This window comes from Somniosus microcephalus, unplaced genomic scaffold (assembly GCF_052327205.1).
Source record: "Somniosus microcephalus isolate GS21.2 unplaced genomic scaffold, FLI_Smic_1.0 unresolved_chr3, whole genome shotgun sequence".
In the NCBI taxonomy this organism is placed as follows: Eukaryota; Metazoa; Chordata; class Chondrichthyes; order Squaliformes; family Somniosidae; genus Somniosus; species Somniosus microcephalus.
In genome coordinates this window covers 47,412,137-47,434,219 of record NW_028225181.1, presented here as the reverse complement: position 1 = coordinate 47,434,219, position 22,083 = coordinate 47,412,137, and the positions used below count along the sequence as shown (strand labels likewise).

Below are 22,083 nucleotides of genomic sequence, written 5' to 3'. Positions count from 1 at the left end.
GAAATGGCTGATTTCCATGTGGAGAGTATCAAATAACTCCTCTTCGAAATATGGCGATTCTATTGGAGGTATGTAGATCGCACATAAGTAAACATCTTTTTTTGCTATTCCTATATTTTTATCTAGTTTTAGCCATACGTGTGATTTTCCCTGTTTTACCGGTGAGATGTGTTTGTCCAGTTCTCCCTTATACCACACCAATATTCCCCCGGAGGTTCTGCCCTTGCGTGTTTTAGTGTTCTTTACTGAGGGCACAATGATTTCATGGTACATTGGAGGACAGTGGGTCGGCACGTCCTTTTGGCACCATGTTTCTGTTAACACAATTATATCAATGTCTTTTATAGCTTTTAGGAATTCAGGGTCTGTACTCTTCATCCCAAAAGTTGAGGAGCGGAGGCCCTGGATATTCCAGCCGCTTATGTGGAAAGAACGCATTTATATAGTTCAATAAAACGAAATAAAATGGACCTATTTTGTGGGATGAGTGTGGAAACACTATTTTCTATAATGCTAAATGATGATTTAGTATAAATTTCGTATAAATTTCTCTGTCTGTCTCTCTCTCTGTCTCTCGCTCTCTCTCTGTCTCTGTCTCTCGCTTTCTGTCTGTCTCTCTGTCTCTCTCTCTGTCTCGCTCTCTGTCTCTCTCTCTCTGTCTCTCTCTCTCTCTCTCTCTATCTCTGCCTCTCTCTATCTCTGTCTCCGACTGTCTCTCCCTCTCTCCGTCTCTGTCTCTCTCTCTCTCTCTGTCCCTCTGTCTCTCTCTCTGTCTCTCTCTCTCTCTCTCTGTCCCTCTCCCTCTCTCTGTCCCTCTGTCTCTCTCTCTCTGTCTCTCTCCCTCTCTCTGTCTCTCTCTTGGTATGGCTGTGCTTGGCCCTGATTTGTATTGCAGGCAATACCTTCCCGTGGCTGTGGGCAGATGGTAAACAGAGTGGGAGCGGGGGAGAGAGAGAGAGCGAGCAGGCAGCAGGCAGCAGGCAGCCCTTTAACCAGGAGGCAGGAGCAGTGTGTCATTCACCACGCCCAGCCTCTCTCCACCAATCTGTGCAAAAACCTGCAAGCACTGTGCTTGTACATCCCCTCCATTGTAGGCAAAAGACTGCAGTGTGTGTGAGAGGGGAGAGAGAGAGAGAGAGAGAGTGGGAGGGAGAGGGAGGGAGGGAGGGAGAGCTAGAGAGAGGGAGAGCAACAGAGAGAGAGAGAGAGACAGAGAGAGAGGGAAAGGGAAGAACTGAGACTCTGAGACAGAAAGAGAGAGAGATTTGGAGAGAAAAACACAAGAGAGAGAGAGAGGAAGGGTGGGAGGGACGGAGGGAAGGTGAGAGAGAGAGAGAGACAGTTCCTGCTATCGGCCGTGGATGCTACAGAGATAGAGAGAGATGTCAGCAATTCTGCGTCCAGTGACCATTCTGATATTCTGACTGAAATAAGCGGATATTAGCACCGATCTATCGCGGACACCATGGGTTGCATTGGATCTCGGACTATCGGTGAGTCGCTCGCTCAATCAAATCTGTCTGCTCTGTAATTAATTTGGGAGCTGAGAGCTGGGGGACTGAGGGAGCTGGGAGACTGAGGGACTGAGAGACTGGGGGACTGAGGGACTGGGAGATTGAGGGACTGGGAGACTGAGGGACTGGGAGACTGAGGGACTGGAAAACTGAGGGACTGGGAGTCTGAGGGACTGGGAGACTGAGGGAGTAAGGGACTGAGAGACTGAGGGACTGAGGGACTGAGGGACTGGGGGACTGAGGGACTGGGGGACTGAGGGACTGAGGGACTGGGAGACTGAGGGACGGAGGGACTGGGAGACGGAGGGACTGGGGGACGGAGGGACTGGGGGACTGAGGGACTGGGGGACTGGGAGACGGAGGGACTGGGGGACTGAGGGACTGAGGGACTGGGAGACTGAGGGACTGAGGGACTGGGAGACTGAGGGACTGGGAGACTGAGGGACTGAGGGACTGGGAGACTGAGGGACGGAGGGACCGGGAGACTGAGGGACGGAGGGACTGGGAGACGGAGGGACTGGGGGACTGAGGGACTGGGGGACTGAGGGACTGGGAGACTGAGGGACTGGGAGACTGAGGGACTGGGAGACTGAGGGACTGAGGGACTGGGAGACTGAGGGACTGGGAGACTGAGGGACTGGGAGACTGAGGGACTGAGGGACTGGGAGACTGAGGGACGGAGGGACCGGGAGACTGAGGGACCGGGAGACTGAGGGACCGGGAGACTGAGGGACCGGGAGACTGAGGGACCGGGAGACTGAGGGACCGGGAGACTGGGGGACCGGGAGACGGAGGGACTGGGAGACTGAGAACATAAGAACATAAGAAATAGGAGCAGGAGTAGGCCAATCGGCCCCTCGAGCCTGCTCTGCCATTCAATAAGATCACGGCTGATCTGATCCTAACTGCCAATCCACTATCACAGAACCATCTCCTGAATCTAACAGAATTAGACACACGAAATAGGAGCAGGATCAGGCTACACGGCCCCTGGGCCCGCTCCGCTACCCACAGGGCCATGACCGATCCGAACCTAGACTCATGTCCAAATTCCTGCCCGCTCCCCGTAACCCTTAATTCTCTTTACTTCTAGGAAAATGTCTATTTCTGTTTTAAATTTATGTAATGATGTAGCTTCTACAGCTTTTTGGGGCAGCATATTCCATGGACCTACCACCCTCTGAGTGAAGTAATTCCTCCTCATCTCAGTTTTGAAAGAGCAGCCCCTTATTCTAAGACTATGCCCCCTAGTCCTAGTTTCACCCATCATCGGGAACATCCTCCCCGCATCCACCCGATCCAACCCCTTCACAATCTTATATGTTTCAATAAGATCGCCTCTCATTCTTCTGAACTCCAATGAGTAGAGTCCCAATCTACTCAACCTCTCCTCATATGTCCATCCCCTCATCCCCGGGATTAACCGAGTGAACCTTCTTTGTACTGACTCGAGAGCAAGTATGTCCTTTCTTAAGTATGGAACAGTTTTCCAGGTGCGGTCTCACCAATACCTTGTACAACTGAAGCAATACCTCCCTATTTTTATATTCTATCCCCCTAGCAATGAAAGCCAACATTCCATTGGCCTTCTTAATCACTTGCTGCACCTGCATACTAACCTTTTGAGTTCCGTGCACCAGGACCCCCAGATCCCTTTGTACTTCAGTACTTTCCAGTTTCTTTCCATTAAGATAATAACTTGCTCTACGAGGGACTGGGAGACTGAGGGACTGGGAGACTGAGGGACTGGGAGACTGGGGGAATGGGAGCCGGAGGGACTGGGAGGCCGAGGGACTGGGAGGCCGAGGGACGGAAAGACCGAGGGACTGGGAGAGTGAGGGACTGGGAGAGTGAGGGACTGGGAGAGTGAGGGACTGGGAGACTGCGGGACTGGGAGACTGCGGGACTGGGAGACTGCGGGACTGCGGGACTGGGAGACTGCGGGACTGGGAGACTGCGGGACTGGGAGACTGCGGGACTGGGAGACTGAGGGACTGGGAGAGTGAGGGACTGGGAGAGTGAGGGACTGGGAGAGTGAGGGACTGGGAGCCTGAGGGACTGGGAGCCTGAGGGACTGGGAGCCTGGGAGACTGAGGGACTGGGAGACTGAGGGACTGAGGGACTGGGAGAGTGAGGGACTGGGAGAGTGAGGGACTGGGAGAGTGAGGGACTGGGAAAGTGAGGGACTGGGAGAGTGAGGGACTGGGAGAGTGAGGGACTGGGAGACTGCGGGACTGGGAGACTGCGGGACTGGGAGACTGCGGGACTGGGAGACTGAGGGGATGGGGGACTCAGAGACCGAGGGGACGGGGGACTGGGAGACTGAGGGACTGGGAGACTGCGGGACGGGGAGAGTGAGGGACTGGGAGAGTGAGGGACTGGGAGAGTGAGGGACTGGGAGAGTGAGGAACTGGGAGAGTGAGGGACTGGGAGCCTGAGGGACTGGGAGAGTGAGGGACTGGGAGAGTGAGGGACTGGGAGAGTGAGGGACTGGGAGAGTGAGGGACTGGGAGAGTGAGGGACTGGGAGAGTGAGGGACTGGGAGACTGCGGGACTGGGAGACTGCGGGACTGGGAGACTGCGGGACTGGGAGACTGCGGGACTGGGAGACTGCGGGACTGGGAGACTGCGGGACTGGGAGACTGCGGGACTGGGAGACTGCGGGACTGGGAGACTGCGGGACTGGGAGACTGCGGGACTGGGAGACTGCGGGACTGGGAGACGGAGGGACTGGGAGACGGAGGGACTGGGAGACGGAGGGACTGGGAGACGGAGGGACTGGGAGACGGAGGGACTGGGAGACGGAGGGACTGGGAGACTGAAGGAATCGGCGACTGAGGGACTGGGAGACTGAGGGACTGAGTGACTCGGAGATTGAGTGACTGGGAGAGTGAGGGACTGGGAGACTGAGGGATTGGGAGACGGAGGGACTGTGAGACTGAGGGACTGAGGGAATTGGGGGCTGAGGGACTGGGAGACTGAGGGACTGGGAGACTGAGGGACTGGGAGACTGAGGGACTGGGAGACTGAGGGACTGGGAGACTGAGGGACTGGGAGACTGAGGGACTGGGAGACTGAGGGACTGGGAGACGGAGGGACTGGGAGACGGAGGGACTGGGAGACGGAGGGACGGGGAGACGGAGGGACGGGGAGAGGGAGGGACTGGGAGAGGGAGGGACTGGGAGAGGGAGGGACTGGGAGAGGGAGGGACTGGGAGAGTGAGGGACTGGAAGAGTGAGGGACTGGGAGAGTGAGGGACTGGGAGAGTGAGGGACTGGGAGAGTGAGGGACTGGGAGAGTGAGGGACTGGGAGACTGCGGGACTGGGAGACTGCGGGACTGGGAGACTGAGGGGATGCGGGACTCGGAGACCGAGGGGACGGGGGACTGGGAGACTGAGGGACTGGGAGACTGAGGGACTGGGAGACTGCGGGACGGGGAGACTGCGGGACGGGGAGAGTGAGGGACTGGGAGAGTGAGGGACTGGGAGAGTGAGGGACTGGGAGCCTGAGGGACTGGCAGCCTGAGGGACTGGCAGCCTGAGGGAGTGGGAGACTGAGGGAGTGGGAGACTGAGGGAGTGGGAGACTGAGGGAGTGGCAGCCTGAGGGACTGGCAGCCTGAGGGACTGGCAGCCTGAGGGACTGGGAGAGTGAGGGACTGGGAGACTGCGGGACTGGGAGAGTGAGGGACTGGGAGAGTGAGGGACTGGGAGACAGCGGGACTGGGAGACTGCGGGACTGGGAGACTGCGGGACTGGGAGACTGCGGGACTGGGAGACTGCGGGACTGGGAGACGGCGGGACTGGGAGACGGCGGGACTGGGAGACTGCGGGACTGGGAGACTGCGGGACTGGGAGACTGCGGGACTGGGAGACTGCGGGACTGGGAGACTGCGGGACTGGGAGACTGCGGGACTGGGAGACTGCGGGACTGGGAGACTGCGGGACTGGGAGACTGCGGGACTGGGAGACTGCGGGACTGGGAGACGGAGTGACTGGGAGACGGAGGGACTGGGAGACGGAGGGACTGGGAGACGGAGGGACTGGGAGACGGAGGGACTGGGAGACGGAGGGACTGGGAGACGGAGGGACTGGGAGAGTGAGGGACTGGGAGAGTGAGGGACTGGGAGACTGCGGGACTGGGAGACTGCGGGACTGGGAGCCTGCGGGACTGGGAGACTGAGGGGATGGGGGTCTCAGAGACCGAGGGGACGGGGGACTGGGAGACTGAGGGACTGGGAGACTGAGGGACTGGGAGACTGAGGGACTGGGAGACTGCGGGACGGGGAGACTGCGGGACGGGGAGACTGCGGGACGGGGAGAGTGAGGGACTGGGAGAGTGAGGGACTGGGAGAGTGAGGGACTGGGAGAGTGAGGGACTGGGAGACTGCGGGACTGGGAGACTGCGGGACTGGGAGACTGCGGGACTGGGAGACTGAGGGGATGGGGGACTCAGAGACCGAGGGGACGGGGGACTGGGAGACTGAGGGACTGGGAGACTGAGGGACTGGGAGACTGCGGGACGGGGAGACTGCGGGACGGGGAGAGTGAGGGACTGGGAGAGTGAGGGACTGGGAGAGTGAGGGACTGGGAGCCTGAGGGACTGGCAGCCTGAGGGACTGGGAGAGTGAGGGACTGGGAGAGTGAGGGACTGGGAGAGTGAGGGACTGGGAGAGTGAGGGACTGGGAGAGTGAGGGACTGGGAGGCTGCGGGACTGGGAGGCTGCGGGACTGGGAGGCTGCGGGACTGGGAGACTGCGGGACTGGGAGACTGCGGGACTGGGAGACTGCGGGACTGGGAGACTGCGGGACTGGGAGACTGCGGGACTGGGAGACTGGGAGACTGCGGGACTGGGAGACGGAGGGACTGGGAGACTGCGGGACTGGGAGACTGCGGGACTGGGAGACTGGGAGACTGCGGGACTGGGAGACTGCGGGACTGGGAGACGGCGGGACTGGGAGACGGCGGGACTGGGAGACGGCGGGACTGGGAGACGGCGGGACTGGGAGACGGAGGGACTGGGAGACGGAGGGACTGGGAGACGGAGGGACTGGGAGACTGAGGGACTGGGAGACTGAGGGACTGGGAGACTGAGGGACTGGGAGACGGAGGGACTGGGAGACGGAGGGACTGGGAGACGGAGGGACTGGGAGACGGAGGGACTGGGAGACGGAGGGACTGGGAGACGGAGGGACTGGGAGACGGAGGGACTGGGAGACGGAGGGACTGGGAGACGGAGGGACTGGGAGACTGAAGGAATCGGCGACTGAGGGACTGGGAGACTGAGGGACTGAGTGACTCGGAGATTGAGTGACTGGGAGAGTGAGGGACTGGGAGACTGAGGGATTGGGAGACTGAGGGAGTGGGAGACGGAGGGACTGTGAGACTGAGGGACTGAGGGAATTGGGGCTGAGGGACTGGGAGACTGAGGACTGGGAGACTGAGGGACTGGGAGACGGAGGGACTGGGAGACTGAGGGAGTGGGAGACGAGGGACTGGGAGACGGAGGGACTGGGAGACGGAGGGACTGGGAGACGGAGGGACTGGGAGACGGAGGGACTGGGAGACGGAGGGACTGGGAGACGGAGGGACTGGGAGACTGAGGGACTGGGAGACAGAGGGACTGGGAGACTGAGGGGCTGGGAGACTGAGGGGCTGGGAGACTGAGGGGCTGGGAGACTGAGGGGCTGGGAGACTGAGGGGCTGGGAGACGGAGGGGCTGGGAGACGGAGGGGCTGGGAGACGGAGGGGCTGGGAGACGGAGGGGCTGGGAGACGGAGGGGCTGGGAGACGGAGGGGCTGGGAGACGGAGGGGCTGGGAGACGGAGGGGCTGGGAGACGGAGGGGCTGGGAGACGGAGGGACTGGGAGACGGAGGGACTGGGAGACGGAGGGACTGGGAGACGGAGGGACTGGGAGACGGAGGGACTGGGAGACGGAGGGACTGGGAGACGGAGGGACTGGGAGACGGAGGGACTGGGAGACGGAGGGACTGGGAGACGGAGGGACTGGGAGACGGAGGGACTGGGAGACGGAGGGACTGGGAGACTGCGAGACTGAGGGACTGCGAGACTGAGGGACTGCGAGACTGAGGGACTGGGAGACTGGGAGACCTGGAGACCGGGAGACCGGGAGACCGGGAGACCGGGAGACCGGGGGACCGGGAGTCCGAGGGACTGGGAGAGTGAGGGACTGGGAGAGTGAGGGACTGGAGAGTGAGGGACTGGGAGAGTGAGGGACTGGGAGAGTGAGGGACTGGGAGACTGCGGGACTGGGAGACTGCGGGACTGGGAGACTGCGGGACTGGGAGACTGAGGGGATGGGGGACTCAGAGACCGAGGGGACGGGGGACTGGGAGACTGAGGGACTGGGAGACTGAGGGACTGGGAGACTGCGGGACGGGGAGAGTGAGGGACTGGGAGAGTGAGGGACTGGGAGAGTGAGGGACTGGGAGCCTGAGGGAATGGCAGCCTGAGGGACTGGCAGCCTGAGGGACTGGGAGAGTGAGGGACTGGGAGACTGAGGGAGTGGGAGACTGAGGGAGTGGGAGACTGAGGGAGTGGGAGACTGAGGGAGTGGGAGACTGAGGGAGTGGGAGACTGAGGGAGTGGGAGACTGAATGAGTGGCAGCCTGAGGGACTGGCAGCCTGAGGGACTGGCAGCCTGAGGGACTGGGAGAGTGAGGGACTGGGAGAGTGAGGGACTGGGAGAGTGAGGGACTGGGAGACTGCGGGACTGGGAGACTGCGGGACTGGAGACTGCGGGACTGGGAGACTGCGGGACTGGGAGACTGCGGGACTGGGAGACTGCGGGACTGGGAGACTGCGGGACTGGGAGACTGCGGGACTGGGAGACGGAGGGACTGGGAGACGGAGGGACTGGGAGACGGGGGGACTGGGAGACGGAGGGACTGGGAGAGTGAGGGACTGGGAGAGTGAGGGACTGGGAGAGTGAGGGACTGGGAGAGTGAGGGACTGGGAGAGTGAGGGACTGGGAGAGTGAGGGACTGGGAGAGTGAGGGACTGGGAGACTGCGGGACTGGGAGACTGCGGGACTGGGAGACTGAGGGGATGGGGGTCTCAGAGACCGAGGGGACGGGGGACTGGGAGACTGAGGGACTGGGAGACTGAGGGACTGGGAGACTGAGGGACTGGGAGACTGCGGGACGGGGAGACTGCGGGATGGGGAGAGTGAGGGACTGGGAGAGTGAGGGACTGGGAGAGTGAGGGACTGGGAGAGTGAGGGACTGGGAGAGTGAGGGACTGGGAGACTGCGGGACTGGGAGACTGCGGGACTGGGAGACTGAGGGGATGGGGGACTCAGAGACCGAGGGGACGGGGGACTGGGAGACTGAGGGACTGGGAGACTGAGGGACTGGGAGTCTGAGGGACTGGGAGACTGCGGGACGTGGAGACTGCGGGACGGGGAGAGTGAGGGACTGGGAGAGTGAGGGACTGGGAGAGTGAGGGACTGGGAGAGTGAGGGACTGGGAGAGTGAGGGACTGGGAGCCTGAGGGACTGGCAGCCTGAGGGACTGGGAGAGTGAGGGACTGGGAGAGTGAGGGACTGGGAGAGTGAGGGACTGGGAGAGTGAGGGATTGGGAGACTGAGGGAGTGGGAGACGGAGGGACTGTGAGACTGAGGGACTGAGGGAATTGGGGGCTGAGGGACTGGGAGACTGAGGGACTGGGAGACTGAGGGACTGGGAGACTGAGGGGACTGGGAGACTGAGGGACTGGGAGACGGAGGGACTGGGAGACGGAGGGACTGGGAGACGGAGGGACTGGGAGACGGAGGGACTGGGAGACGGAGGGACTGGGAGAAGGAGGGACTGGGAGACGGAGGGACTGGGAGACGGAGGGACTGGGAGACGGAGGGACTGGGAGACGGAGGGACTGGGAGACGGAGGGACTGGGAGACTGAGGGACTGGGAGACTGAGGGACTGGGAGACTGAGGGACTGGGAGACTGAGGGACTGGGAGACTGAGGGACTGGGAGACTGAGGGACTGAGGGACTGGGAGACTGAGGGACTGGGAGACTGAGGGACTGGGAGACGGAGGGGCTGGGAGACGGAGGGGCTGGGAGACGGAGGGGCTGGGAGACGGAGGGGCTGGGAGACGGAGAGGCTGGGAGACGGAGGGGCTGGGAGACGGAGGGGCTGGGAGACGGAGGGGCTGGGAGACGGAGGGGCTGGGAGACGGAGGGGCTGGGAGACGGAGGGGCTGGGAGACGGAGGGACTGGGAGACGGAGGGACTGGGAGACGGAGGGACTGGCAGACGGAGGGACTGGGAGACGGAGGGACTGGGAGACGGAGGGACTGGCAGACGGAGGGACTGGGAGACGGAGGGATTGGGAGACTGCGAGACTGAGGGACTGCGAGACTGAGGGACTGCGAGACTGAGGGACTGGGAGACTGGGAGACCTGGAGACTGGGAGACTGGGAGACTGGGAGACTGGGAGACTGAGGGACTGAGGGACTGGGAGCTTGAGGGATGGGAGATTGAGGGAATGGTTGACTGAGGGAATGGGAGACTGAAGGAGTGGGAGACTGAGGGAGTGGGAGACTGAGGGAGTGGGAGACTGAGGGAGTGGGAGACTGAGGGAGTGGGAGACTGAGGGAGTGGGAGACTGAGGGAGTGGGAGACTGAGGGAGTGGGAGACTGAGGGAGTTGGAGACTGAGGAAGTGGGAGACTGAGGGAGTGGGAGACTGAGGGAGTGGGAGACTGAGGGAGTGGGAGACTGAGGGACTGAGCGACTGAGAGACTGAGCGACTGAGGGAGTGGGAGACTGAGGAAGTGGGAGACTGAGGGAGTGGGAGACTGAGGGAGTGGGAGATTGAGGGACTGGGAGACGGAGGGACTGGGAGACTGAGGGACTGGGTGTCTGAGGGACTGGGAGACTGAGGGAATGAGGGTCTGGGAGACTGAGGGTCTGAGGGAATTGCAAATTGAGGGACTGGGAGACGGAGGGACTGGGAGAAGGAGGGACTGGGAGACTGAGGGACTGGGAGACTGAGGGACTGGGAGACTGAGGGAATGAGGGTCTGGGAGACTGAGGGTCTGAGGGAATTGCAAATTGAGGGACTGGGAGACTGAGGGACTGGGAGACTGGGAGACTGAGGGACTGGGAGACTGAGGGACTGGGAGACTGAGGGACTGGGAGACTGAGGGACTGGGAGACTGAGGGACTGGGAGACTGAGGGACTGGGAGACTGAGGGACTGGGAGACTGGGAGACTGAGCGACTGGGAGACTGAGGGACTGGGAGACTGAGGGACTGGAAGGCTGAGGGACTGGGAGACGGAGGGACTGGGAGACTGAGGGACTGGGAGACTGAGGGACTGTCAGACTGAGGGACTGGCAGACTGAGGGACTGGCAGACTGAGGGACTGGCAGACTGAGGGACAGGGAGACTGAGGGACAGGGAGACTGAGGGACTGGGAGACTGAGGGACTGGGAGACTGAGTGACTGGGAGACTGAGTGACTGGGAGACTGAGTGACTGGGAGACTGAGTGACTGGGAGACTGAGTGACTGGGAGACTGAGTGACTGGGAGACTGATTGACTGGGAGACTGAGTGACTGGGAGACTGAGTGACTGGGAGACTGAGTGACTGGGAGACTGAGTGACTGGGAGACTGAGTGACTGGGAGACTGAGTGACTGGGAGCCTGAGTGACTGGGAGACTGAGTGACTGGGAGACTGAGTGACTGGGAGACTGAGGGACTGGGAGACTGAGGGACTGGGAGACTGAGGGACTGGGAGACTGAGGGACTGGGCGACTGAGGGACTGAGGGACTGAGCGACTGAGGGACTGGGAGACTGAGGGACTGGGAGACTGAGGGACTGGGAGACTGAGGGACTGGGAGACTGAGGGACTGGGAGACTGAGGGACTGGGAGACGGAGGGACTGGGAGACGGAGGGACTGGGAGACGGAGGGACTGGGAGACGGAGGGACTGGGAGACGGAGGGACTGGGAGACTGAAGGACTGGGTGTCTGAGGGACTGGGAGACTGAGGGAATGAGGGTCTGGGAGACTGAGGGTCTGAGGGAATTGCAAATTGAGGGACTGGGAGACTGAGGGACTGGAAGGCTGAGGGACTGGGAGACGGAGGGTCTGGGGGACTGAGGGACTGGGAGACTGAGGGACTGGCAGACTGAGGGACTGGCAGACTGAGGGACTGGCAGACTGAGGGACTGGCAGACTGAGGGACAGGGAGACTGAGGGACAGGGAGACTGAGGGACTGGGAGACTGAGGGACTGGGAGACTGAGGGACTGGGAGACTGAGTGACTGGGAGACTGAGTGACTGGGAGACTGAGTGACTGGGAGACTGAGTGACTGGGAGACTGAGTGACTGGGAGACTGAGTGACTGGGAGACTGAGTGACTGGGAGACTGAGTGACTGGGAGCCTGAGTGACTGAGTGACTGAGTGACTGGGAGACTGAGTGACTGGGAGACTGAGTGACTGGGAGACTGAGTGACTGGGAGACTGAGTGACTGGGAGACTGAGTGACTGGGAGACTGAGTGACTGGGAGACTGAGTGACTGAGTGACTGGGAGACTGAGTGACTGGGAGACTGAGTGACTGGGAGACTGAGTGACTGGGAGACTGAGTGACTGGGAGACTGAGTGACTGAGTGACTGGGAGACTGAGTGACTGGGAGACTGAGTGACTGGGAGACTGAGTGACTGGGAGACTGAGTGACTGGGAGACTGAGTGACTGGGAGACTGAGTGACTGGGAGACTGAGTGACTGGGAGACTGAGTGACTGAGTGACTGGGAGACTGAGTGACTGGGAGACTGAGTGACTGGGAGACTGAGTGACTGGGAGACTGAGTGACTGGGAGACTGAGTGACTGGGAGACTGAGTGACTGGGAGACTGAGTGACTGGGAGACTGAGTGACTGAGTGACTGGGAGACTGAGTGACTGGGAGACTGAGTGACTGGGAGACCGAGTGACTGGGAGACCGAGTGACTGGGAGACCGAGTGACTGGGAGACCGAGTGACTGGGAGACCGAGTGACTGGGAGACCGAGTGACTGGGAGACCGAGTGACTGGGAGACGGAGTGACTGGGAGACTGAGTGACTGGGAGACTGAGTGACTGGGAGACTGAGTGACTGGGAGACTGAGGGACTGGGAGACTGAGGGACTGGGAGACTGAGGGACTGGGAGACTGAGGGACTGGGAGACTGAGGGACTGGGAGACTGAGGGACTGGGAGACTGAGGGACTGGGAGACTGAGGGACTGGGAGACTGAGGGACTGGGAGACTGAGGGACTGGGAGACTGAGGGACTGGGAGGCTGAGGGACTGGGAGGCTGAGGGACTGGGAGGCTGAGGGACTGGGAGGCTGAGGGACTGGGAGGCTGAGGGACTGGGAGGCTGAGGGACTGGGAGGCTGAGGGACTGGGAGGCTGAGGGAATGGGAGGCTGAGGGACTGGGAGGCTGAGGGACTGGGAGGCTGAGGGACTGGGAGGCTGAGGGACTGGGAGACTGAGGGACTGGGAGACTGAGGGACTGGGAGGCTGAGGGACTGGGAGGCTGAGGGACTGGGAGGCTGAGGGACTGGGAGGCTGAGGGACTGGGAGGCTGAGGGACTGGGAGACTGAGGGACTGGGAGACTGAGGGACTGGGAGACTGAGGGACTGGGAGACTGAGGGACTGGGAGACTGAGGGACTGGGAGACTGAGGGACTGGGAGACTGAGGGACTGGGAGACTGAGGGACTGGGAGACTGAGCGACTGGGAGACTGAGGGACTGGGAGACTGAGGGACTCGGACACTGAGGGACTGGGAGACTGGGAGAGTGAGGGAATGGGAGACTGGGGTCTGGGAGTCTGAGGGACTGGGAGATTGAGGGACGGGAGATTGAGGGAATGGTTGATTGAGGGAATGGGACACTGAAGGAGTGGGAGACTGAGGGAGTGGGAGACTGACAGAGTGGGAGACTGACGGAGTGCGAGACTGAGGGACTGGGAGACTGAGGTAGTGAGGGACTGAGGGAATGGGAGATTGAGGAGACTGGGAGATGGAGACTGGGAGACTGAGGGACTGGGAGAATGAGCGACTGGGAGAATGAGGGACTGTGAGACTGAGGGACTGTGAGACTGAGGGACTGTGAGACTGAGGGACTGTGAGACTGAGGGACTGTGAGACTGAGGGACTGTGAGACTGAGGGACTGTGAGACTGAGGGACTGTGAGACTGAGGGACTGTGAGACTGAGGGCCTGTGAGACTGAGGGACTGTGAGGCTGAGGGACTGTGAGACTGGGAGACTGAGGGACTGGGAGACTGAGGGACTGGGAGACTGAGGGACTGGGAGACTGAGGGACTGGGAGACTGAGGGACTGGGAGACTGAGGGACTGGGAGACTGAGGGACTGGGAGACGGAGGGACTGGGAGATTGAGGGACTGCTGGACTGAGAGTCCGGAGGCTGGGAGACTGAGGTACTGGGAGACTGAGGGACTGGGAGAATGTGGGACTGGGAGACTGGGAGACTGAGGGACTGGGAGACTGAGTGACTGGGAGACTGAGGGTCTGGGAGACTGAGGGTCTTGGAGACTGAGGGACTGGGAGATTGAGGGTCTGGGAGACTGAGGGTCTGGGAGACTGAGTGACTGGGAGACTGAGTGACTGGGAGACTGAGTGACTGGGAGACTGAGTGACTGGGAGAATGAGGGACTGGGAGATTGAGGGAATGGGAGACTGAGTGACTGGGAGACTGAGGGACAGGCAGACTGAGGGAGTGGGAGAGTGAGGGAGTGGGAGAGTGAGGGAGTGGGAGAGTGAGGGAGTGGGAGAGTGAGGGAGTGGGAGAGTGAGGGAGTGAGGGAGTGGGAGAGTGAGAGAGTGGGAGAGTGAGGGAGTGGGAGAGTGAGGGAGTGGGAGAGTGAGGGAGTGGGAGAGTGAGGGAGTGGGAGACTGAGGGAGTGGGAGACGGAGGGAGTGGGAGACGGATGGAGTGGGAGACGGAGGGAGTGGGAGACGGAGGGAGTGGGAGACGGAGGGAGTGGGAGACGGAGGGAGTGGGAGACTGAGGGACTGGGGGACTGGGAGACTGGGGGAGTGGGAGACTGGGGGACTGGGAGACTGAGGGACAGGGAGACTGAGGGTCAGGGAGACTGAGGGACAGGGAGACTGAGGGACAGGGAGACTGAGGGACAGGGAGACTGAGGGACAGGGAGACTGAGGGACTGGGAGACTGAGGGACAGGGAGACTGAGGGACAGGGAGACTGAGGGACAGGGAGACTGAGGGACAGGGAGACTGAGGGACAGGGAGACTGAGGGACAGGGAGACTGAGGGACAGGGAGACGGAGGGACAGGGAGACGGAGGGACAGGGAGACGGAGGGACTGGGAGACGGAGTGACTGGGAGACGGAGGGACTGGGAGACGGAGGGACTGGGAGACGGAGGGACTGGGAGACGGAGGGACTGGGAGACGGAGGGACTGGGAGACGGAGGGACTGGGAGACGGAGGGACTGGGAGACGGAGGGACTGGGAGACGGAGGGACTGGGAGACGGAGGGACTGGGAGACTGAGGGACTGGGAGACTGAGGGACTGGGAGACTGAGGGACTGGGAGACGGAGGGACTGGGAGACGGAGGGACTGGGAGACGGAGGGACAGGGAGACGGAGGGACTGGGAGACGGAGGGACTCGCAGACTGAGGGACTGGGAGACTGAGGGACTGGGAGACTGGGAGACTGAGGGACTGGGCGACTGAGGGACTGGGCGACTGAGCGACTGAGGGACTGGGCGACTGAGGGACTGGGCGACTGAGCGACTGGGCGACTGGGCGACTGAGGGACTGGGCGACTGAGGGACTGGGCGACTGAGCGACTGAGGGACTGGGCGACTGAGGGACTGGGCGACTGAGCGACTGGGCGACTGGGCGACTGAGGGACTGGGAGACTGAGGGACTGGGAGACTGAGGGACTGGGAGACTGAGGGACTGGGAGACTGAGGGACTGGGAGACTGAGGGACTGGGAGACTGAGGGACTGGGAGACTGTGGATCTGGGAGACTGGAGACGAGACTGGAGTCGAGACTAGAGACTGGAGTCTGGAGACTGGATTCTGGAGACTGGAGTCTGGAGACTGGAGACTTGATTCTGGAGTCTGGAGACTGGAGTCTGGAGTCTGGAGACTGGAGTCTGGAGACTGGAGACTGGAGACTGGAGTCTGGAGTCTGGAGACTGGAGTCTGGAGACTGGAGACTGGAGTCTGGAGTCTGGAGACTGGAGACTGGAGACTGGAGACTGGAGACTGGAGACTGGAGACTGGAGACTGGAGTCTGGAGACTGGAGTCTGGAGTCTGGAGACTGGAGTCTGGAGACTGGAGACTGGAGACTGGAGCCTGGAGACTGGAGTCTGGAGACTGGAGACTGGAGTCTGGAGACTGGAGACTGGAGTCTGGAGACTGCAGACTGGAGACTGGAGTCTGGAGACTGGAGACTGGAGTCTGGAGACTGGAGTCTGGAGACTGGAGACTGGAGACTGGAGTCTGGAGACTGGAGACTGGAGACTGGAGTCTGGAGACTGGAGACTGGAGACTGGAGACTGGAGACTGGAGTCTGGAGACTGGAGACTGGAGACTGGAGTCTGGAGACTGGAGTCTGGAGTCTGGAGACTGGAGACTGGAGTCTGGAGACTTGATTCTGGAGTCTGGAGACTGGAGTCTGGAGACTGGAGACTGGAGTCTGGAGTCTGGAGACTGGAGTCTGGAGTCTGGAGTCTGGAGTCTGGAGTCTGGAGACTGGAGTCTGGAGACTGGAGACTGGAGTCTGGAGACTGGAGACTGGAGACTGGGGACTGGAGACTGGAGACTGGCGTCTGGAGACTGGAGTCTGGAGACTGGAGACTGGAGACTGGAGTCTGGAGACTGGAGACTGGAGACTGGGGACTGTGGACTGGAGACTGGAGACTGGAGACTGGAGTCTGGAGACTGGAGTCTGGAGACTGGAGTCTGGAGTCTGGAGACTGGAGTCTGGAGACTGGAGACTGGAGACTGGAGACTGGGGACTGGAGACTGGAGACTGGAGACTGGAGTCTGGAGTCTGGAGACTGGAGACTGGAGTCTGGAGACTGGGGACTGGGGACTGGAGTCTGGAGTCTGGAGACTGGAGACTGGAGTCTGGAGACTGGAGACTGGAGACTGGAGACTGGAGTCTGGAGACTGGAGACTGGAGACTGGAGTCTGGAGACTGGAGTCTGGAGTCTGGAGACTGGAGACTGGAGTCTGGAGACTTGATTCTGGAGTCTGGAGACTGGAGTCTGGAGACTGGAGACTGGAGTCTGGAGTCTGGAGACTGGAGTCTGGAGTCTGGAGTCTGGAGTCTGGAGTCTGGAGACTGGAGTCTGGAGACTGGAGACTGGAGTCTGGAGACTGGAGACTGGAGACTGCGGACTGGAGACTGGAGACTGGAGACTGGCGACTGGAGTCTGGAGACTGGAGACTGGAGACTGGAGTCTGGAGACTGGAGACTGGAGACTGGGGACTGTGGACTGGAGACTGGAGACTGGAGACTGGAGTCTGGAGACTGGAGTCTGGAGACTGGAGTCTGGAGTCTGGAGACTGGAGTCTGGAGACTGGAGACTGGAGACTGGGGACTGGGGACTGGAGACTGGAGACTGGAGACTGGAGTCTGGAGTCTGGAAACTGGAGACTGGAGTCTGGAGACTGGGGACTGGGGACTGGAGTCTGGAGTCTGGAGACTGGAGACTGGAGTCTGGAGTCTGGAGACTGGAGTCTGGAGACTGGAGACTGGAGTCTGGAGACTGGAGACTGGAGTCTGGAGACTGGAGACTGGAGTCTGGAGACTGGAGTCTGGAGACTGGAGTCTGGAGTCTGGAGACTGGAGACTGGAGTCTGGAGTCTGGAGACTGGAGTCTGGGGACTGGAGACTGGAGTCTGGAGTCTGGAGACTGGAGACTGGAGACTGGAGACTGGAGACTGGGGACTGGGGACTGGGGACTGGGGACTGGAGTCTGGAGACTGGAGACTGGAGTCTGGAGACTGGAGACTGGGGACTGGAGACTGGGGACTGGGGACTGGGGACTGGAGACTGGAGTCTGGAGACTGGAGCCTGGAGTCTGGAGACTGGAGTCTGGAGACTGGAGTCTGGAGTCTGGAGACTGGAGTCTGGAGACTGGAGACTGGAGACTGGAGACTGGAGACTGGAGTCTGGAGACTGGAGACTGGAGACTGGAGACTGGGGACTGGAGACTGGAGACTGGAGACTGGAGTCTGGAGTCTGGAGACTGGAGTCTGGAGTCTGGAGACTGGAGACTGGGGACTGGAGTCTGGAGACTGGAGACTGGAGTCTGGAGTCTGGAGACTGGAGTCTGGAGACTGGAGACTGGAGTCTGGAGTCTGGAGACTGGAGACTGGAGTCTGGAGTCTGGAGACTGGAGACTGGAGTCTGGAGACTGGAGTCTGGAGACTGGAGTCTGGAGACTGGAGACTGGAGTCTGGAGTCTGGAGACTGGAGTCTGGGGACTGGAGACTGGAGTCTGGAGACTGGAGTCTGGAGACTGGAGACTGGAGACTGGGGACTGGAGACTGGAGACTGGGGACTGGGGACTGGGGACTGGAGTCTGGAGACTGGAGACTGGAGACTGGAGACTGGAGTCTGGAGACTGGAGACTGGGGACTGGGGACTGGGGACTGGAGACTGGAGTCTGGAGTCTGGAGACTGGTGCCTGGAGACTGGAGTCTGGAGACTGGAGTCTGGAGACTGGAGTCTGGAGACTGGAGACTGGAGACTGGAGTCTGGAGACTGGAGACTGGAGACTGGAGACTGGAGACTGGAGTCTGGAGTCTGGAGTCTGGAGTCTGGAGTCTGGAGACTGGAGTCTGGAGTCTGGAGACTGGAGACTGGAGACTGGAGACTTGATTCTGGAGTCTGGAGTCTGGAGTCTGGAGACTGGAGTCTGGAGACTGGAGTCTGGAGACTGGAGACTGGAGACTGGAGTCTGGAGTCTGGAGACTGGAGACTGGAGTCTGGAGACTTGATTCTGGAGTCTGGAGTCTGGAGTCTGGAGACTGGAGACTGGAGTCTGGAGACTGGAGACTGGATACTGGAGTCTGGAGACGAGTCTGGAGTCTGGAGTCTGGAGACTGGAGACTGGAGTCTGGAGTCTGGAGACTGGAGACTGGAGTCTGGAGACTGGAGACTGGAGTCTGGAGACTGGAGACTGGAGACTGGAGACTTGTTTCTGGAGTCTGGAGTCTGGAGACTGGAGTCTGGAGTCTTGATTCTGGAGTCTGGAGTCTGGAGACTGGAGACTGGAGTCTGGAGACTGGAGACTGGAGACTGGAGTCTGGAGTCTGGAGACTGGAGACTGGAGTCTGGAGACTGGAGTCTGGAGACTGGAGACTGGAGACTGGAGTCTGGAGACTGGAGACTGGAGTCTGGAGACTGGAGACTGTGGACTGGAGTCTGGAGACTGGAGACTGGAGACTGGAGACTGGAGTCTGGAGACTGGAGACTGGAGACTGGAGTCTGGAGTCTGGAGTCTGGAGTCTGGAGACTGGAGACTGGAGACTGGAGTCTGGAGTCTGGAGACTGGAGACTGGAGACTGGGGACTGTGGACTGGAGTCTGGAGACTGGAGACTGGAGTCTGGAGACTGGAGGCTGGAGACTGGAGTCTGGAGACTGGAGACTGGAGACTGGAGACTGGAGACTGGAGACTGGAGACTGGAGTCTGGAGTCTGGAGACTGGAGACTGGAGATTGGAGTCTGGAGACTGGAGACTGGGGACTGGGGACTGTGGACTGGAGACTGGAGACTGGAGTCTGGAGACTGGAGTCTGGAGTCTGGAGTCTGGAGACTGGAGACTGGAGTCTGGAGACTGCAGTCTGGAGACTGGAGACTGGAGTCTGGAGTCTGGAGACTGGAGTCTGGAGACTGGAGTCTGGAGACTGGAGTCTGGAGACTGGAGTCTGGAGTCTGGAGTCTGGAGACTGGAGACTGGAGTCTGGAGACTGCAGTCTGGAGACTGGAGACTGGAGACTGGAGTCTGGAGTCTGGAGACTGGAGTCTGGAGACTGGAGACTGGAGACTGGAGTCTGGAGACTGGAGTCTGGAGTCTGGAGACTGGAGACTGGAGTCTGGAGACTGGAGACTGGAGTCTGGAGACTGGAGACTGGAGTCTGGAGACTGGAGTCTGGAGACTGGAGACTGGAGTCTGGAGACTGGAGACTGGAGACTGGAGTCTGGAGACTGAAGACTGGAGTCTGGAGACTGGAGACTGGAGTCTGGAGACTGGAGACTGGAGTCTGGAGACTGGAGACTGGAGTCTGGAGACTGGGGACTGTGGACTGGAGTCTACAGTCTGGAGACTGGAGCCTGGAGACTGGAGTCTGGAGACTGGAGACTGGAGACTGGAGTCTGGAGACTGGAGACTGGAGTCTGGAGACTGGAGACTGGAGACTGGAGACTGGAGTCTGGAGACTGGAGACTGGAGACTGGAGTCTGGAGACTGGAGACTGGAGTCTGGAGACTGGAGACTGGAGACTGGAGACTGGAGTCTGGAGACTGGAGACTGGAGACTGGAGTCTGGAGACTGGAGACTGGAGACTGGAGACTAGTCTGGAGACTGGAGACTGGAGACTGGAGACTGGAGACTGGAGACTAGTCTGGAGTCTGGAGACTGGAGACTGGAGACTGGAGTCTGGAGACTGGAGACTGGAGACTAGTCTGGAGACTGGAGACTGGAGTCTGGAGACTGGAGACTGGAGTCTGGAGACTGGAGACTGGAGACTGGAGTCTGGAGACTGGAGTCTGGAGACTGGAGACTGGAGACTGGAGTCTGGAGACTGGAGTCTGGAGACTGGAGACTGGAGACTGGAGTCTGGAGACTGGAGTCTGGAGTCTGGAGACTAGTCTGGAGACTGGAGACTGGAGACTGGAGTCTGGAGTCTGGAGACTAGTCTGGAGACTGGAGACTGGAGACTGGAGTCTGGAGACTGGAGTCTGGAGACTGGAGTCTGGAGACTGGAGACTGGAGACTGGAGTCTGGAGACTGGAGACTGGAGACTGGAGACTGGAGTCTGGAGACTGGAGACTGGAGTCTGGAGACTGGAGTCTGGAGACTGGAGTCTGGAGACTGGAGTCTGGAGTCTGGAGACTGGAGTCTGCAGACTGGAGACTGGAGACTGGAGACTGGATTCTGGAGTCTAGAGTCTGGAGTCTGGAGACTGGAGACTGGAGACTGGGGACTGGGGACTGGGGACTGTGGACTGGAGACTGGAGACTGGAGACTGGAGACTGGAGTCTGGAGACTGGAGACTGGAGACTGGAGACTGGAGACTGGAGTCTGGAGACTGGAGACTGGAGTCTGGAGAGTGGAGACTGGAGACTGGAGTCTGGAGTCTGGAGACTGGAGACTGGAGATTGGAGTCTGGAGACTGGAGACTGGAGACTGGAGACTGGGGACTGTGGACTGTGGACTGTGGACTGGAGTCTGGAGACTGGAGACTGGAGTCTGGAGACTGGAGACTGGAGACTGGAGTCTGGAGTCTGGAGACTGGAGACTGGAGTCTGGAGACTGCAGTCTGGAGACTGGAGACTGGAGTCTGGAGTCTGGAGACTGGAGTCTGGAGACTGGAGACTGGAGTCTGGAGACTGGGGACTGGAGTCTGGAGACTGGAGTCTGGAGACTGGAGTCTGGAGACTGGAGTCTGGAGACTGGAGACTGGAGTCTGGAGACTGGAGACTGGAGACTGGAGTCTGGAGACTGGAGACTGGAGTCTGGAGACTGGAGACTGGAGACTGGAGTCTGGAGACTGGAGACTGGAGTCTGGAGACTGGAGACTGGAGACTGGAGTCTGGAGACTGGAGACTGGAGTCTGGAGTCTGGGGACTGGAGTCTGGAGACTGGAGTCTGGAGACTGGAGACTGGAGACTGGAGTCTGGAGACTGGAGTCTGGAGACTGGAGACTGGAGTCTGGAGACTGGAGACTGGAGTCTGGAGACTGGAGACTGGAGACTGGAGACTGGAGTCTGGAGACTGGAGTCTGGAGACTGGAGTCTGGAGACTGGAGTCTGGAGACTGGAGACTGGAGTCTAGAGACTGGAGACTGGAGTCTGGAGACTGGAGTCTGGAGACTGGAGTCTGGAGACTGGAGACTGGAGTCTGGAGACTGGAGACTGGAGACTGGAGTCTGGAGACTGGAGACTGGAGTCTGGAGACTGGAGACTGGAGACTGGAGACTGGAGTCTGGAGACTGGAGTCTGGATTCTGGAGACTGGAGACTGGAGTCTGGAGACTGGAGACTGGAGTCTGGAGACTGGAGTCTGGAGACTGGAGACTGGAGTCTGGAGTCTGGAGACTGGAGTCTGGAGTCTGGAGACTGGGGACTGTGGACTGGAGTCTGGAGTCTGGAGACTGGAGACTGGAGACTGGAGTCTGGAGACTGGAGACTGGAGACTGGAGTCTGGAGTCTGGAGACTGGAGTCTGGAGACTGGGGACTGTGGACTGGAGTCTGGAGTCTGGAGACTGGAGACTGGAGACTGGAGTCTGGAGACTGGAGACTGGAGTCTGGAGACTGGGGA

General features: G+C 60.3%; 1 protein-coding gene across 1 annotated transcript in view; it reads left to right on the top strand.

The window, feature by feature from the left end:
• The first annotated feature begins 1,202 nt into the window (after positions 1–1,202).
• The window catches only part of LOC147091404 (protein FAM131B-like), a 131,416-nt gene continuing 110,535 nt past the window's right edge, over positions 1,203–22,083 (top strand). The window contains exon 1 of the mRNA XM_085976589.1: positions 1,203–1,493. Coding sequence (XP_085832715.1) covers positions 1,466–1,493 — 28 coding nt within the window. The 5' untranslated portion in view covers positions 1,203–1,465. The remainder of the gene's footprint in view (positions 1,494–22,083) is intronic.